Source organism: Lygodium microphyllum, chromosome 24 (assembly GCF_053477565.2).
Source record: "Lygodium microphyllum isolate KBCC chromosome 24, Lygodium_microphyllum_v1.1.10, whole genome shotgun sequence".
In the NCBI taxonomy this organism is placed as follows: domain Eukaryota; kingdom Viridiplantae; phylum Streptophyta; class Polypodiopsida; order Schizaeales; family Lygodiaceae; genus Lygodium; species Lygodium microphyllum.
Genome location: NC_141158.1, coordinates 23,119,424 through 23,139,620, shown reverse-complemented (window position 1 = coordinate 23,139,620; position 20,197 = coordinate 23,119,424). Strand labels below are relative to the sequence as shown.

The 20,197-nt window shown below is 39.4% G+C and overlaps 1 protein-coding gene across 1 annotated transcript; it reads left to right on the top strand.

Moving 5' to 3' along the window:
* Window positions 1-6,858: 6,858 nt before the first annotated feature.
* On the top strand, window positions 6,859-11,928 carry LOC148014915 (bZIP transcription factor 29-like). The gene is made up of 4 exons (XM_087665081.1): window positions 6,859-9,422; window positions 9,718-9,850; window positions 10,041-10,125; window positions 10,695-11,928. The coding sequence occupies exons 1-4, from the start codon at window positions 7,912-7,914 to the stop codon at window positions 10,997-10,999; spliced, it is 2,034 nt and encodes a 677-aa protein (XP_087521207.1). The 5' UTR covers window positions 6,859-7,911; the 3' UTR covers window positions 11,000-11,928.
* Window positions 11,929-20,197: the final 8,269 nt, after the last annotated feature.

Sequence of the window (20,197 nt, the reverse complement as noted above, 5' to 3'; positions counted from 1 at the left end):
ATCAAGGTCATAGAGGTATTATATCTACATTACGCATGTTAACTGAAGATTTTTATTGGCCACATATGGATGCAGATGTATCTAATTTCGTTTCTGAATGTTTGATTTGTCAAAGAATAAAGAGACATCATGGTAAACAGTATGGATTACTAATGCCTTTGTCTATTCCATCTAAACCTTGGGAACATATTTCTATGGATTTCATTACTAGTTTACCAAATACTAAATCTAACCATGACATGATTTGGACAATTGTAGATAGATTTAGTAAGCAAGCATATTTCATTGCATGTAAGAAAACTTTAACAGCATCACAAGCAGCACAATTATTTTTGAAAACTGTTTTTACTAACCATGGATTGCCAAAAGTGATTATTTCAGATCGAGATTCTAGATTTTGTAACAATTTTTGGATAACACTGTTTGCAAATCTAGGCACAAAGATTGATTTCTCATCTGCATATCATCCAGAAACAAATGGACAAACAGAAGCCACAAATAGCACCATTCTAGATCTTTTACGTGCATATACTATCTCTAAACCTCACACATGGGACACTCATTTGCATTTATTACAGTTTGCATACAACAATACACCGCACACATCTACAAAGAAAGCACCTTTTGAAGTCATTTATGGATATAGATTATCTACACCTGTTGCATCTTTGTCTAATAGAATTCAGAGTGTTGATGATATTGCTAGTATGCATAACAGTATTTTTGATGAGGTTAAGGATATGATTGCTAAAGCCCAACAATCATATACCAAACAAGCCAACAAGAAAAGACAAGCTATGAATTTCAAAATTGATGATTATGTTTGGCTTAGAATAGAAAAGCGTAGACTACAAAGTGTAGATAGACATCCAGTTGTCAAATTAGCTCCTAGATTTTATGGACCATTTAGAATCATTCATAAGATTAATGACAATGCATTCAAGTTAGAATTGCCATCTCATTGGAAAATTCACAATACATTTCATATCAGTTTATTGAGACCATTTAGAGGCCAATTACCTATCCACCCTGTTTATGAAAACCCACCTTTATTAGAGGAAGACACTGAAATACTTGAACCAGAAGCCATCATAGACACTGACTACATGACCACTAGAACTGGCCGAAGGTATTCTAGATATCTAGTCAAATTTAAGAACCATCCTGTAGAGGAAGCACAATGGATGCACGCTAGAGACTTAAATGCTTTCCCCACTCTGTTAGCTCCACATTGAGCTAATAGCAATTGAGGTCAATTGCTATCCCACCCCGGGGGTATGATGCCAGGAGGCATATGCCACGGTGGATTCCGTGAGGTTTTACGGTGGATTCCGTAAACTTAGATGACCGGGGCTCATACACAAAGAGGATTCTTTGTGCGAGAAGTTGATGGGGACACCTATCCTTTTCGAGCGTTTCATTAATTTAGTGTGTACATGGGTGATTCCATAGCGGGTGATTCCGCAAAATGCATATTAAATTAATAAACGTTTATGAGTTTAGAGTGCGCACTCGTAATAAATTAAGGTTAGGATTTATTTCTAACCAGTTGATTTATTTATATAGCTGAAGACTGCTAGGTATTCACTTTTGTCGGTTTAATTGTATTATTTTACTAACGATTGTGAATGCTTCAGTTGATGTGTAGAGATAGCAGCAGTGGCGGAGGAAAGCATTGGAGTCTAGCGAGTATTCGACCTTTGGACTATATTTTGATAGGCGCCACGCCTATATTTTGTTATGTCTATTGAGACATTGATTATTGATTATTATTTTGTATGCGCCTATGCAAAATGCATATTAAATTAATAAACGTTTATGAGTTTAGAGTGCGCACTCATAATAAATTAAGGTTAGGATTTATTTCTAACCAGTTGATTTATTTATGTAGCTGAAGACTGCTAGGTATTCACTTTTGTCGGTTTAATTGTATTATTTTACTAACGATTGTGAATGCTTCAGTTGATGTGTAGAGATAGCAGCAGTGGCGGAGGAAAGCATTGGAGTCTAGCGAGTATTCGACCTTTGGACTATATTTTGATAGGCGCCACGCCTATATTTTGTTATGTCTATTGAGACATTGATTATTGATTATTATTTTGTATGCGCCTATACGCCCGGATATGTTATTTCTATTTGGACATTGAGATTGGGCGTGTCAGACTCTATGGGCACCGTCCATTAGCTTTATTTTCCTATTTTTGTAGAAAGCAAACTCAAAAGCTAAAAGCTTGTCATATTTTTGTAAATTGGGCTATTATTGAGCATGAAGATTGAAATATACATAAAATACATGCTTTGTGAAGCGCTCACACAAGGCATGGGGGAGATTGAACCCAATTTGTCTCTTGCTTCTTGTCGTTCATGCTTTTACATTGTTTTTTGTGCAAAAAGGTAGAGTTCATTGTTCTTGGGGACCTTCCAGGATTCACCACGTGAGCATTCTGCGTCCGATTTGCGCACCATAATCTCATCATCAATTACTACACTAATAGATCCTAGAGCTTCCAAAATACTCTTGATTTTTAATGCATAGTCATTGATGGATAGAATCCCTCTTTTAAACTTGATTCAACTCTAACTTTGGTTGAAGCTTTCTAGCCTTTGTATTTACCTCAAACAACCTTGCCAAGTCCTTCCATGCAAGCAAGGGTTTTTCTCCTCAAATATTAGCATAGAAATCAGATTTGCAAAATCATGGATATCATCCCTGGTATTCGTAGACGACCTGAAGCTCTCGTACTCATCTCCAAGTGTATCTAAACATACTTGCACAACATAATCTCATAATCAATTACTACACTAATAGATCCTAGAGCTTCCAAAATACTCCTGATTTTTAATGCATAGTCATTGATGGATAGAATCCCTCTTTTAAACTTGATCCAGCTCTAACTTGGGTTGAAGCTTTCTAGCCTTTGTATTTACCTCAAACAACCTTGCCAAGTCCTTCCATGCAAGCAAGGGTTTTTCTCCTCAAATATTAGCATAGAAATCAGATTTGCAAAATCATGGATATCATCCCTGGTATTCATAGACGACCTGAAGCTCTCGTACTCATCTCCAAGTGTATCTAAACATACTCGCACAACATAATCTCATCATCAATTACTACACTAATAGATCCTAGAGCTTCCAAAATACTCTTGATTTTTAATGCATAGTCATTGATGGATAGAATCCCTCTTTTAAACTTGATTCAACTCTAACTTTGGTTGAAGCTTTCTAGCCTTTGTATTTACCTCAAACAACCTTGCCAAGTCCTTCCATGCAAGCAAGGGTTTTTCTCCTCAAATATTAGCATAGAAATCAGATTTGCAAAATCATGGATATCATCCCTGGTATTCGTAGACGACCTGAAGCTCTCGTACTCATCTCCAAGTGTATCTAAACATACTTGCACAACATAATCTCATAATCAATTACTACACTAATAGATCCTAGAGCTTCCAAAATACTCTTGATTTTTAATGCATAGTCATTGATGGATAGAATCCCTCTTTTAAACTTGATCCAGCTCTAACTTGGGTTGAAGCTTTCTAGCCTTTGTATTTACCTCAAACAACCTTGCCAAGTCCTTCCATGCAAGCAAGGGTTTTTCTCCTCAAATATTAGCATAGAAATCAGATTTGCAAAATCATGGATATCATCCCTGGTATTCATAGACGACCTGAAGCTCTCGTACTCATCTCCAAGTGTATCTAAACATACTCACACAACATAATCTCATCATCAATTACTACACTAATAGATCCTAGAGCTTCCAAAATACTCTTGATTTTTAATGCATAGTCATTGATGGATAGAATCCCTCTTTTAAACTTGATTCAACTCTAACTTTGGTTGAAGCTTTCTAGCCTTTGTATTTACCTCAAACAACCTTGCCAAGTCCTTCCATGCAAGCAAGGGTTTTTCTCCTCAAATATTAGCATAGAAATCAGATTTGCAAAATCATGGATATCATCCCTGGTATTCGTAGACGACCTGAAGCTCTCGTACTCATCTCCAAGTGTATCTAAACATACTTGCACAACATAATCTCATAATCAATTACTACACTAATAGATCCTAAAGCTTCCAAAATACTCTTGATTTTTAATGCATAGTCATTGATGGATAGAATCCCTCTTTTAAACTTGATCTAGCTCTAACTTGGGTTGAAGCTTTCTAGCCTTTGTATTTACCTCAAACAACCTTGCCAAGTCCTTCCATGCAAGCAAGGGTTTTTCTCCTCAAATATTAGCATAGAAATCAGATTTGCAAAATCATGGATATCATCCCTGGTATTCATAGACGACCTGAAGCTCTCGTACTCATCTCCAAGTGTATCTAAACATACTCGCACAACATAATCTCATCATCAATTACTACACTAATAGATCCTAGAGCTTCCAAAATACTCTTGATTTTTAATGCATAGTCATTGATGGATAGAATCCCTCTTTTAAACTTGATTCAACTCTAACTTTGGTTGAAGCTTTCTAGCCTTTGTATTTACCTCAAACAACCCTGCCAACTCCTTCCATGCAATAGTGGGGATTTTAAATTCCTATAAATAGCCCATCGTACTATCAGTAGCACTCAGAGATAGCTGATACATTACTTTATGTATGCTCCCAATCCTTCTTAGCCTTTGTCTGTTTGAGAGTAGACTTTGGGTGCCATAGCCATGTCTCCTTCGATGTAACTCCAAATGCCTTTGCTCTTTAAGAAATTTGCCATCGTGAACTACCATGTAGGATAATTATCCTTATTAAGCTTCTCACTCTAATAATCTAGTTAAAATTGTTGGACAATTTGACAAAGCAAGCAACTTTACAAAACCAACAATTTGCAACCAAGCTAATTCTAGATGTGCTGTAATCAAAATATGTAAGCTCTGTACTTGTAAATGACAGACACAACGGAATTTGTAGTATACCCAGAAACTACTTTTGACCAACTTGTAGGACTAGAACGGAGGCCAAAACGACCTCACTTTTTATATTGCTTCTTTATGATGAAAAACAACTTTGAAGAAGCCGTTGTCTCCATGATATATTTAATCAACCACCCTTTCATTATTAAGTATGGTGTTAAATCATGCAGGCAGGAGTATATATTACCTTTGGGGGTTTCTCTGTAAAGAAGATGAAAACTATTGTTTTGTTGAATTTCAGAATGTTTGTGCATACTTTATTTGCATTAAGAACCACTTTTTTGAAAGTCCATCAACCACTCCTTTCATGTTTTTCTTGATGGAATGTGTAAATACTTGTGAGACCCATTGTGGATTTACTTCACACTTGATTTTATATATTTGTTTAAAAAAACAGACATCGCCTTTGGTGTGAATTTTTTATTTGGACACGGTGAGCTCATCTATGCTTGAATATTAGCGAAGAACGTCCTCGAGCTGCCTAGCTAGGTATTGAATGTTTCACACACACACACACACACACACACACACACACACACACACACACACACACACACACACACACACACACACACACACACACACACACAGAGTCTACCCAACCAACTGGGTTGCCACTCATGGGTATTATATCCTCTTCATTGATAGAGATTTCCTTTAGTGATTAGCCTTTGGGATATTGTATCTTCTTCATTGATAGAGGTTTCCTTTAGTGCTTAGTCTTTTGCTAGAGACACTTTTGATTTTGTGCTTTTACCATCCACTTACTCCTTGTTTCTATACCTTTTGTGTGATCCTACATCAACTTCTTTGCTTCTAATTATTTCTACATCTATGCTCTCTTCCTTATGCTTGCATCCTCTTTGAAGGATTTGGTCAATATTGTTTTGGCCAAACTCCATGTATTGAGGTGCATGTAGAAGAACGATTCTCAACTTGACCATAGGCTCATGTAACATGTTTATTAGCTTTAACAATGATTTATATGCTTTAATTTAATTGGTCATGTGTCCACTACCCCATGCTCGTTGCTCACTCCACACTTACGATTACTTATACCATGCTCAAATTTCTGCACGACTCACACAAGGTGCAGTAGGAGTCGGGAGGGGGGGAAAAAAAGCATGTCATCTGGCCTTTTTAATTGCGACATCATGTGGGAAATCCCAAGGGGACACCATCTCGAAGGATGGCGAGTGTCGTAGAGGTGCGAGGGAGGAATTGATTTGCAGACAAATCGAAACATGAATACCCACTTGTACGCGATTGAGCCATATGGTTCATTGATAGAGTTGGGGGTTATACCACCCTAATGACTAGTTTGTGGGCTTGAGGTATGAACTAGGCGTTTCTTGATGGGGAAAAAGAGGACCATGGGATGAGATCTTTAATGTGAAGGGAAAAGGACCGAGGACTAGGGGGATGCAAAAAATGTTGAGAAATGTTATGGGGCCCGTAGATGTCACCGTTAGCCCAATATGATAAAGGGACCTCATGTGATCGTCCAAAGCATGGGCAATGAGGGGGGCAGCACTTCCGATGGATTTGCCCTCATTTCATGGACAATCGGCGACGCGCGAGAGTCGAGGGTCCAAAAAGCCCCGGCACGCAAAGTCTCATTCGATTCACAAACAAGGTCGGCAACAAAACCTTTGAAAAAAGAGGGGGTTTAAAGAAACTCGTTGATTTTGATTTTTTGGTTAAAAGGTCGGAATTCACAAAAGAAGAAGAAAAAGCACGTCCCTCGGGAGGCGAGGCCAAACAACGCGGAGACTAATAAAGAGGGCCGTTTTCTTTTGTATTTTAAAAAAGTTTTTTTTTTGGGGGGGGGGATAAAGGCAGAAGAAATTATTTAATTCGGACTGGAGGTGTGTATTAAATTGGGGCACCGTACATACGCCGTATATACGACTCTCTCCCTCACACACACACACACACTCTTCTCTCTCCTCTCTCACACACACACAGTCACACCTCAAGAGCTTCTCTTCCCTCAGCTTCCTTTTTGGATGGATGTCTCTCTCTCCCTGTGTTTCTCTGTCTGTGCCTGTCCAAAGCTTTCTTCTTCTTCAAGCTGCCATCGCTGCCTGCTGCCCCGTGGGCCTTTACTCCGCGTTGCCTGCCATTTTACCTGATTGCTCCTCTCTTCTCCCGATTCGACCTTGCTCTCCCCCCCCCCCCCTCCGGCTCGTGGTTCCATCACCGTCCTCATCCGCTGCCTCCCCCCATTCTTGGTTCCCTCCCGCATCTTGTCTTCTCTCTCTCTCTCTCTCTCTCTCTCTCTCTCTCTCTCTCTCTCTGTGTCCCTCTGAGCTTCTCTTCTGACTCTGGCTAGTGCATTTACTTCCTGGAAGTGTGGCTAGGGTTTTGACGGCAGGCCTGCTTCAGTTCTTGGTCAAGGCTTGCTGCTGGGTTCCTCGACAAGTTGACGTGTGCACGAACTTCTTCTTGCCGGTGGAGATAGGGAAGGAAGACCCAGAGAAAAAGGAAGAAGACTACGGAAGCTGGACTGCAGACCTCGTGAGCACTGGTGCTCTCTCTCTCTGCTTGTTCTGGTAAGAAAAAACCTTCGTTTCTGGAGAAAGAGAGTAATGCGTAACTTGCTACGGGCCAACAACACATCGGCCGGAGGTGTCCAGTATCGAGCAAGCATGCCTAAGCAGCCTCCTGAGACGAGCATCTGCATTCTGAGAAGAGCTCTGGGACGTTAAAAATGCAAGTCCTTCTGCCTGTGCGCAAGATGCCCTGTGCTAGGGTTTGCTTGCCTTGGACTTGAGGTGACAGGCATTGAGCAAGCAAGGTGAAGCAGGCTTGTGAGATCAACTCTTGCATTTCGGGAAGAACTCTGGACTTGAAAATGCAAGCTCTTTTACTTCTGTGCGAGATGCCCTGTTCTAGGGTTTGATGGAAATGGACTTGAGGTGATAGCCTCTTCGGTGTCCTCTGCGGCATTCTTCAGTTGCTTCTTCATTAATCACACACTCTTTCGAATAATGGAGGGAATGGGGGACAGCTACAATGATCTAATGCAGCGCCTGCAGTCTTCTCGTGCAGCCTCTACGCAATCCAGCTCCAAACCAGGTTCTGCTTCGTCCTCTTCTTCGTCGGCCATAGCTGCGGATGACTCTTCGCTGTACCTTCAGCACGCCATGTTTCGGACGCAGCCCCAGCCTCCTGCGATGTCCCATTTCCAGCAACAACTGTTCACTCAGCAGCAGCAGCAATCTCTACCTCCCCTTTATTCCTCGTTCATTCAATCCACTTTCATGCCTCTCCATAACCAACAGCCTCCCACTGGCCTGCAACCTGCATCCCACCCCACCCCACCCCTCCACTCACGTTCTGTGTCGCAGCCTTCCAGTTTCTTCCAGAACTTCACTCAAAACCCGTCATTTCCCTCCTCGCCTTCTTCTCTCTTTGATGGCTTTCCAACTCTCAAGCCTTCCATATCTTCTGCAAAGGATCAGACCACCACGTCCTCCATCTCAGACCCTTCAGGCAGAGCAGCCTCTCCGGCAGATGTGTCCATGGGAGAGCAAGAAACCTCGCCTGCACCGAGTGTGTCGGGCCCGTCCATTCCACCCCTCCCTCCTCTCTCCCCCTCACCGAACCCTTACCATTCCTCGTCCCGGAAATATGGTAACGATTTCCACCAAATATCGAGCAAGCCGGCCCCTCAACGAGGGCACAGGCGGTCTCACAGTGAGATACCCTTCAGCTTCTCAGCAGTTGCAGACTCTCGTTATGGTGTGCCTCTTGGTCATGGCCTCCATGCGGGCCTCGATAAGGAGGCTAGTCCGGACTTTGGCAAGCATTCTTCGGGCCGTCAGGTGAAGAAGGAGAATGATTGGGACTCTGACAAACACGGGGAGGTCATAATGGAAGCTGTGGGTGAACGAGAAGGGGAGGGTGAAGGTGGAGATGATTTCTTCTCAATGTATATCGATGTCGACAAAATTGATGCTTCTTCAGCCGTGGACATGTTGGATAACAGCTCATACAAAGGGAAATCAACAGAGAAGAGCAGAGGATTAAGGGCAAGCCAGGAGAAAGAGAGAGGGCCATTATTATCTTCCGATAGAGGGGAAAGCTGTCCTGAGGTGACGGACAGTGCCGATGATACTGAGAAACAAGACAGTGAAAAAGAGGAAAACAGCTCTAGGATGGACAGCCAGGAAAGAGATACAGCAAATACTGTTCAAGGGAAGCTTGAAGGTGAGAATAGGAGCCTGAATGGAGACAGTGGTCTTTCTATTGGAGGTTCTCATCACTCGCGCAGTGCATCTGTGGACAGTCTTCTTCATTCATTTAAAGGAGTGGAAGAGAACGTCCCTAGTTCGCAAGGACGAAAGGTGCGGCACCACCACAGCCAGTCCATGGACGGCAGCTTCAATCTGAAACTGGAGTTTGCCAATGGAGAGTTTGATGGGGCTGAGTTGAAAAAGATAATGGCGAATGAAAAGCTTGCAGAGATTGCTCTTGCTGATCCCAAGAGAGCAAAGAGGTATCACAAACCCAGTAGTTAAATACGAGTTAATGCTCTGATTCTCTTATGACTCTGAACTTTGAGCTTTCTTTTCTTAGGGGGTTCTGTTTATAGGATGATAGAGATTGCTATGCAGGCAGAACCTCACGTACTATTCTTTTTCAGGGTGCCTCACGACTATTCTGTCTGAATGTGTGTTAAAAGCTTGTATGTTTGACTTTTTTCTCTGGTGATTTGGTGCTTGTGATAGGCATCCAGCCCCTTCTTTGCTTATTTCCTGTCTGATCTAACTAGATTTCTTCTTTGCCTCAAGAATCTTGGCTAACCGCCAATCTGCTGCTCGATCCAAGGAGAGGAAAATGAGATACATTTCTGAGCTGGAGAGGAAGGTTCAGACTCTACAAACGGAGGCTACCACCTTGTCTGCACAACTTACTTTGATGCAGGTAAAGCTAAGTTGATGAATCTTAAAGGTTGATCATATGCATGCAGTTGTCTGTCTGTGTGATTGATTGCTTTCTATGGATGTTGTTTTGTCAGTGTCCGTAGGAATGGGTAGGAGACAATATCCAGTGCGTTCAGTTGTACTGACAAATTGGTAGAAAAGGGCTAATTTTTGTTGGTCTGGTCATGCAGAGAGACTCCTCAGGGCTCTCCAACGAGAACAAGGAGCTTAAACTGAGGCTTCAGGCTATGGAGCAACAAGCACAGCTACGAGAAGGTGAGAGGGAGGTTTTATGTCTGAATCTAAGAACAGTTTACCCGTTTCCAGCAATGACATGTCTTCCTGTAGCACTCGATTGTAGGAGATGAATTGCCAGAAACAACAATAATCTAGGTGCCCCTCTTAAATTAATATCAGTTGATTGCATAACACGTGCTAAACCAGACAAATGGTCAACGATGAATGGAGACCTTGATCAGCTTTATGGTCATAAGGTTGTTTACCGTTGTTGCGGCAGGAGGGTTGGAGAGTAAGCATTTTTTAACATAGGAACCTTCATTTGAAAGCTAACGATAGTACTTCATTCTGCCAATACGTAACTTGAATTTGAGGGTGCATTATGAGTAGAGATTGGAGTCGGAGGGTAGAAGCAGAAAGCATTGCTGTCTCCTCAAACTTTTACAGAAACCATCTGTGACCTCGTCCAAATTCACAGTCCAAATTTGCATCAAGAAGTTCAGTTTCCAGTAAAGAGGGGGTTGATTGAATCTTAGCTGATCCGTCGTTGTGAAGAATGATTAAAGAAATTGGAACGAGGATACTCATCTTACTGTTTTGGTATTCAGCTTTGAATGAGGCCTTAAGGGAGGAAGTGCAGAGGCTGAAGATTGCGACAGGGCAAGTCCCTGGTCAGCTATTTCAGATGGCTCAACAGGGCCCTCATCTCACCTTACAACAGATCCAGCAGCAGCAGCAGCAGCAACAACACCATCTACAGCGTAATACTAGTACCTCTCAGCCTCAGACGCAGCAGCAGAATCATGTTGACATACTTAACTCTTCATTCAGCGGGTCAATGATCGGTGCCATCACTAAACCAGAAGGCTCAAGCATCTCTCCAGAGTCCAAACCTACAGGCCTGCAGAACTGATCATTCATTGACATGCAGAAGTTATCTGGAGGAAAATTACATTCGATTGTGGTTTTTGCTTCAAGGCCCCCCCTTCACAGGCATTTCTGCTACTGTATATAGAGGCTTAATGTGTCTACCCGACTTGATGGGACGGAAGCCTCCTCTGCCATGGCCAACTATTGTAGCTTCAGGTGTCTTCGTCCGGCCGACACTGCCAGTGCCAGTACGGGTGGTTTTGCCATTCTTTTACAGCGTATATTGGGCATACTGTACACATCAGAAGTGAGTAGAGTTGCAGTATTTAATTGTATTTGTTACCGAAGGGCTAAACCCAGAGGGCTCAATTTTACTTAAGCTAAACAAGTATTATATTGGATATGGGTCACACTACTCTCTTCCAGTCACCTCCTGATTCACCACCCCCAACCGTTCCCCCCCCCCCCCCCCAAAACCCACCACCAAAGTGGTACTTGCATATAACAGAATTAGATGCTCCGTGCTTGGAGAAGGATATGGGTCACACTACTCTCTTCCAGTCACCTCCTGATTCACCACCCCCAACCCTCACCCCCCCCCGCCCCCAAAGTGGTACTTGCATATAACAGAATTAGATGCTCCGTGCTTAGATTCTCCAAGTGCTTCGCGTTGGTGTTCTAGAGAATGTGCAAATGGCATGTATGCACACACTCTCTCTCACACAGACCACATTAAAAGCCACTCATAGAAACTGTTGGGAAGGAGCCACACTTAGGCTTGACCAGAAACAGTGTTCACCACAAAGAGAGGTTTAGACAACAGAATTGTGTCGTGATTTGAGTGTGGGTTGAGTTACCTTTACTTCGGTTTGAGCCCTGTGCCCTCAATCCCTTGAGGTATATTGGCAAATCTGCCCGTTTCCAAATCTCAAAGGTTTAATGTCAAAAGAAGTGTAAAGCTTGAAAAAGAATTTGGAAACTTTATATTTGGGGCTATATGTGAAAATAAAATAATAAATTCTTGCAAAATCTAAATAAGCTTTGCAAAATTCCCAAGACTGAAGGTTTTTGTATTAGCTCTGAGATCCGTTTTCCGCAAACATTCACCAAACCCTGCTTAATTAGAGGTAGACCTTGTGTGGTCCAATGATTTTTTCTTCATCCGTGCCTTGTTTCTTTGGTGGGTTGTCTAAATGTCATATATTGAGTCTGCACATGAGCTTATTTGGGCGTTTGCTTGGTTTGGCGTTAGGCAAGACTAACTGTTGACTAGGCATAGACTAGTACTTTTCCTTCATAGGAAGGGTACTTTCTCTACAATAGTTAAGCTTACTTTCTCTACAATAGTTAAGCTTTGTCTTTAGGGCTCTTCGAGGAAAAAAGTTCGTATGGTAGCTATTGTGTCTTGGCTATCGTGCTATATTGTTAGGGAATTGTGCAAACAAGGGAAGAACTTAGGAACTTTGCACACAAGGACTTGAATTGAAATTGGCCTCAATAAGTAGAGAAAACTGCAGTGCATTATTGATACAAAGCATCCATTTATGCTTGACTATGGTAGTCTGGCCAGTGGACAGATGGCTATTGCATCAACTCTTGACCCCTTGGACTAACATACATGATGATCCCATATAAAATAGGGATGCTAACTTCTCCTACAACATGGCTTGGTCGGACTAGTGCTTGAGAGGCTCTCCCATGTGAGTTTGGGCATTCTCTAACCTCTTCCACAATGATACCTGTTCTTATTCGATACATGATTTGCCTTAGAGCAAGGATGCCCATGTCATAGTAATGGATTGTTGTTCCCAATGTATCCTCGGACCAAAAAGGGATGATTGTGGGAAGGCAAGGTAGGACATTTGCATAATGCAACAAACCCCAAGGGAGGCTTTCTATATGCATCAACTTATTTTGGTGGTTCAAATTCTAGAGTTGTTTGACTTCTAAGTCCATGATGGGATGGTTCAACATCGAGCAATGTTTGCTCAATTTGTTTCCACATGGAGGGATACCTAAGCAGTTTGACTAAAGGAGGGAATTCATGGTTATGCTTTGCTTTTGTAGGGCTATTTTTATGAAAGACATGGAGATTTAGCTATTTCCACTTTCTATGATCAAGGTTCAAGTATGATTGACATCAACAATAGTGCTTTTGTTGAGGTGGATCTAGCATTTAGCTAGTGTTGGAGTAACCATGGCGATTCGAGTGTCATTGTTGTATGTATTATGTTTTTATAGGTTTCTGCTAGATCAATGCTATGGTATGTAACCATGGTGATTTGAATATCATTGTTGTATGTGTTATTTTGCTATAGGTTTCTACTAGATCAATGCTATGGTATGGGGCTTGGCGGTGGCTCATAGGGGCATGCATGTGTCCACCACATTCATGATTATGTAAGTGCTATGAGCATGTGTGAATGCTATAAAGGACTATGCTAACATGGAGCAAGCATGCCTATGTGAATGGCATGGGACAAGTGTACTAGTGTACACTTGCTTTTGCGTAAGAAGCTTAATGCAATGTAGTTTTGGAGTGGTTTAATAATGAATGTAAGTTCTTAAAAAGATCTCATCATCATTAGCCAACATAAATCTCATTTGTACTAATGGATGGACTTTACCCTTCTCATCAATATTGTTGCTTTGAGTTAATGTTGTTGCATATGTTGTGATTATGGCCTCATGAGGCAAGTGGTAAAATTCATCATAACAATAATCTAAGGCTTCTTCAATTTATATTTTAGAAGTCTTGAACAGCCAACTTCCAAACATGTTTATGGTGTTGCTTGTACAGTGACCTAAAGCCTAAGACAATGTCCAGTAAGAAGTCATCATCTCTCAAATTACAAGCTCTTAGTTGCACCAATAAATAATAAGAATTGAAGTTAATGATACTGAGTCATACATTTGAAAACCTTTATTCTTGAGGCCAATTGCATTCCAAAAGTTGTTTGAAATCAATGGGCCACAACGTTGCAAAATCAGTGAAAATAATCTACCACAACCTTCAAAGGTTCGTCTCTAAAAAGAAGTGGAATAATTTATGTTCCAAAAACAAATAACTAATCAACACATTGACATGGTATCATTCATGCTTAAATCCTTCCACACGTTTTTTTTGATACTAAGGCCTCTATTGTTAAGCTTCAAACACACACTAACAAAGTATGAAAAATATTTGGCCTCTCACATGTATTAGTACCTCATAGATGTTTTGAAAAATAGCTCTATGTTGAGAGGTTGAGGTATTCCAATAGAGCGATGCCTTGAAAGAGAGACTACTTTGCCAAAATCATCAAATACCATGTGGCATGAAGTCCCTTTAGGACCATGGTTTTAGGAAGAATTCTTATTCCCTAAAGCCCTACTTAGTAAGCTTAACACATGAAGCCAAAGCTTCCAATAATGTTTGCATATTCAAAAGTATGTGAAAATGATTTAGGATGCACTTTGTATTTACCACAAGCCTTGTAAGTATAACTGTCTATTTCAATGCAATAATTTAGTAGGGAGGTTCTTTTAGTTGATCTCCATAAGAAGAAATCAAATTGTGGAGGCAAATAAGCATGTCAAGTTTCCATGAAATTGTGGACCACCGTTTGTGACTATAGTAAGTATCCTAATGCTCATTGGCCCTAGCTACCAACAAATGTTACAAAGAGCAAATTGTAGCATAACTTGGTAATTGCACACGAATAAGAATAGTATGGCCAAAAGATTATTAACATTTTGTGCATCCCTATTACCCTTATATGAACAAAGTGTTTTTTAGAAGAAATCTAAAGTTTGCTACATTAGGCTACTTAATTGTAATGACAAAGCCATATCTAGCATGTGTTCTAGCTACAATAATCTCTTTTGGAAATCGAGCGATCTATAGCTCTCACTAGCATATGAACATGTTGATAGGGAAAAATAATACTCCAATAGAGTCATTCTTCTCTTGATCGATTGATGAGATTCTTGGGTGGGATTCCATTTTCCAAGATTACTGACCACAATGCATTAATATCCTTTGTTGCAGTACCGTTGACTTTGACTTTCCCAAGAAGGTGAGACAAAACGAAGTCACATGACTTTAGCATTATGAGAGAATGGTGAGAGGAATTTTTATTTCTTATTGAGTGGATTAAAAATCATGTCGATGATTGAGATTTCTTAATAGCAATGACCATGGCATGTAAATGCATCTGAACTGAAAGAAGCCAAGTCTACCATACTCCTCTAAAGTAGCAACTTTATTTCATGGATCCAATAAAGACAAATTCCCCTTCTCCCATTGAAACCCCTATTGAATTTTTATTAACGTCGTGAATGCTATTTTTTGTATGAGTTATTATTAAATGAAGATAGAAAAAAATAATGCTAGAATGAGAAAAGAAGAAATAATTCTATGAGTACTTTGTTTGATTAGAACTTTCTCAATTCTCAAATTCATTTTTCACTTTGCCACTTTCCATCTGGCCTACTAAAGTGTGGAAAAACCATCCCCCACAAGATACCCAAGTGTTGGGAAATTGTTACCCCTGATAGTAAACTTAACCATATGAGATCTTGGATGTCAGAAAGAACTATGGAGGAAGATTTTCATTGATAAACATTGATAAAAGTAATGAAAAATATTTCTAGTCTCTTCATGGATGCACACAATAGTCTATAGAGATTGTAGTAAGAGAGAGGGGCGATCAACAAAATCTTATCCATAATATTATTTACTTTCCATTTACTGTTTTTGGGTTCTTTGCTTGTTTTTGTGGGCGACATAGAAGTGTGAGAGTCACAATAGTAAATAACAATGATATCTTATCAGCAATGCTAATACAAAAACACTTGTGTATTTTGAGAAACAACTAACAAGATATTATATGTCTTAAGTCCAAATCCAAGTGACATAAAGACCATAGAGACATAGCCCTCAATCATGGTTTGTTAAAGGCATTCTCTAAGCATGATATACAACTGCTACCTCAAAAAACTTGTAAAAAATGGCGATAAGAGAGATAGACCTTTAGTGACAAATTAATAAGTGTACCAACTACTTAGGGAACAACTTAGTGATTCCCCTGTTTAACATTTTGTTGCATAGCATAACTGTCTTATTCCAACTAATTAGCTTGTTCCATGTTGATATAGGATGAATGTTAGTTATCAACAAGTTTCTAGCATCCATGATCTTTTTATGAGGTAACAATGGATATAAGATGTAGAATTATTCTAATAGGGTAAAATATACCACGGGAATAAATTAATTGAACATTGCCAAATATCTTCAATTAATATTTCAACATTTTATGAGCTTGGAAATGAACACAAAGACTATCATTAAGATCTCTTCAACGACCAAAGAGGGCCAACTTAGGACTTGTACAAGGTTCCATTCACATAAAATGATTGCTTCACTTGACATGTCTACAATCTCTTGAGATATAAAAAAATCTAGCTTAAAAAACTAATTAAAAATTACTAAATGTTGGCACAAATTTGAATGTAGTCTTCTCCATATGGACCTCTCAAATCACAATGCTATGCATTTTGGATCACTTAACAACAAACCTTGCAAGGCTCATCACATTACTTACTCTTGCTTTTGTGGTCCTTCCAAGTTCAAATGTGAAGCAAAATATGCATATGTAATCAATTTTGTGCATATAGTTGCAAATCTTCCAAGGCTTAATTAAGATAGTGCTCTTTTATTGTCACAAACTATTGTGGTTGCTCCTAGTTTTCAACGCCTCATATAGTTGTTCACAACTAACAATATAAAGGGGGACCTAACTAGACTAATCAAATAGGAGTTCTCCTCATTTTCCTCGTAATGGAGATTTCTCCAAAAAGAAAAGATAAATATTTCGTGACATTTCTAAACGCTAACACTTTGGAATTCTCTAACTAGTATTTAAGTGAAGCTTTGTCCAAAAGCAATGAGCATCATTCAACATCAATTTACATTTGATTTGACAAATTAATGAAAGTTTTCTATAAATACTCTTATGTTTATGCATGAATATGCATATGCATATTTATCCTCCCTCTCATTCGAAGAGAGACATGGTCTATTGTTCGGTTTAATAATATGAAATGTGTAGAGTAATTTTTAAACATCGAAATTGAGTATCGAAATTCACATTTTATAATTAATGCAACACATTTTCTTCTCAATCATTGACTTCTAGTTTTTCCAAGTTACTAGTAAAATTATATAAAAGATCTCACATAGTTTGAGAGTAACTATACTTGATACACTACCTGGGGTCACTAACTTTCCATTATGAAAGTATATGTTCTAGAAATTTGTCCACTCGTAATATTGAATTGTTCATATGTATCTATGCATGCATCCATGTACGTATATGTCTATGTATGCACATAAGTATGCATCGTATGCATATATGTAATTATGTGTATGCATATACGCTTATATGTACATGTAAGTATTATTTATTTCATTCCAAAAAATCCATGTATGTAATAGTGAACCAAAGGAAAACAAAGACTTCCTTTGGAAAATAGATTTGCCCTATTTTTGAGATTCTCAAAATTAACCAAGACTATGAAATCCTCTTTGAGACATCTCTTTCAATATTATCCAAAACTTTCAAATCTTGTAGACTTTGTAAAGTGATATGTCTAATCATGCACTTGAGCATTAAAACTACTTTGGAGCCCCTTTGGCTATGACATAGTGTGAATGAATTGTTTTCATCATTACCTAACTTTTATATTAAACATGGAAACTTGATTCACTTTGATATACAAAACAAAAGGTGAAAATGACGCAGAGTATAATATACTATTTATACCAATTCTTTTGACTTGGAGGCATCTAAGTAGATACATCAACAACAAAAAGAGTTAAAAGTCTATACCAGTCTACCTATATTTCAAAAGTTCAATCCATGGATAGAGTTTCTTCACATAGGGGAGGTATTCAAAGTGCAGACCTACCCATCCTATTAAAATACTAATCGTGTGTCCTATTTTATAGTAGGATGATATTTAACGGAATGACTGGAATGGATATATGTATGTATGCATGTCCGTATGTATGTGTATAAGTTTCTCATCAAGTTCAAAAATTTTACTTCACCATATGGGAAAAATTAAGGTTCACAATGTTCTTGAAAGAAGCATGTTCTTTGAAGCTAGAAATGATGGGATGTACTATATACCATCTTAACAAAAGGTCGTCGCAAAATTTTGTTTGTATGCATGTACATATGTGTTTATCTAGGTGGGTAGCTATGTATATATTTGTGTAGTATGCTAGTGCATGTTTATATATGCATGTGTGCTTATGTATCCATTTGATGTAACTTTACAATTTTTTGCATATATGTATACACATTTTATAGTGTATGTTACACATACACATATGATCATATGTGTGTTATAGTTGTACAAATGAACAATTATATATCCCTACGTATGCATGGATATGTATAACATGCATATGTATGTACGAGTAATCTTGTTATCTATGTGCATAAACACAGTGTAAACATATCAAGGAAATGCGGTTGCATGTATACTCTAAGCTCACTTGCACGCACGCACACACGCATGCGCACATGCACACACGTGCACGCGCACGCACGCACGCACACACACACACACACACACACACACACACACACACACACACACACACACACACACACACACACACACACACACACACACACACACACACACACACACACACACACACACACACACACACACACACACACACACACACACACACACACACACACACACACACACACACACACACACACACACACACACACACACACACACACACACACACACACACACACACACACACACACACACACACACACACACACACACGTGCACACAACAGAAGTGTAAAGTTGAAAAGTGAAAAACTTGCTAAGTGGGTGGTAAAATATGTCTATACCTTTTCATAATGCTCATGTAGTTTGTAAGAAAACATGGAATGTTAATAAGGTGTATATTATTTGATTTTACATCTTAGAAGGTTTTAGGTCTCGACACAAAAATGAGGAAGTAGGCTTTTTGCAACATTATTAGTCGTTGCCATAAACCCAACATCATCCCTTTTAAGGATCCAAGTTAGATGAAGCAACAAAAAGGGAGGCCTTCTTCAATGCATATATGCTCTTCTTGAACATATGTAGGAAGGGGAAGGGTGGCTCTTTACTTTTGAGTAAATAAGACTCTGCTCCTACTCTAGCATGGAAGCATGAGGATGGCAGTTGCTTTATTGTGATCTTCTTGGTTGCAGGTGAGACCTTTGATGTGACTTTAGTGTACACTTCAAATATATAAGGGATGATCAATGAAAAGATTCATATGTAGTCCATTACTTTCACTAGGGGTTGGAATATGACATACATAGAAGAAGAGAGGTTGCAATGATGGCAATATCTTGATGGACGAAAGGGATTCGTGGGATGAATTAGTCGATTCTTATGATTTGATGTGTTTGGCCTTCAAACATGATGGATTTAAAGTGTCTATACATGGCACAACAAGAATCTTGGTAATACTTGCAGAGCTATTAGGTTTGAAAAAAATTTACACCAAGCATGTAGATGATGGGTTAGTGGGGTGCCAAGTTTATTGGAAAAAAAAAGTCATAGGGTTGCATCAATGCAATGCTACTCCTATTTTGTAAAATAGCATGGTATCTACTCTATTGCTATTGTGGTTATGGTACGCATACACTTAATCAAATGAGATCAAGAGATGTCAAATGATCTCTTGCATAATAAAAGAAGCATTAAATATATAGGGAAACTTCCCTTTGATTGCTTTGCTTAATTTGATGGTTTTGGATGTAGTAAAGATTAAGGATAGGGAGTTGGTGGCCTTTGTTGAGAATAGTGAGGGAAATATTGTAAGTGATGATGAGGGCATAACAAATGTTTTCAAAGAGCATTTGGACTCAATCGTTGGAGCTAAACCATCGACTATTTTCTTACTATGAAGAGAAGCTCTGAGAATTTTTTGATTTCAAGTGAGGAGAGCTTGGAACTTGAACATCCATTCTTTGTAGAAAGATTAGGACTATGGTTGACATAATGAAACAAGGCAAGACTCCAAGCTCAGATGGCATTCCAATGGAGGTTATCACTAGCTTTGGGAGGTTTGCTCACAAGATCTAGTTGAGATGCTCAAATGGGTAAAGAAATTTGGCATATCTACTTGATGAATGTAATAGAGGTTTAATTACACTATCCCGAAT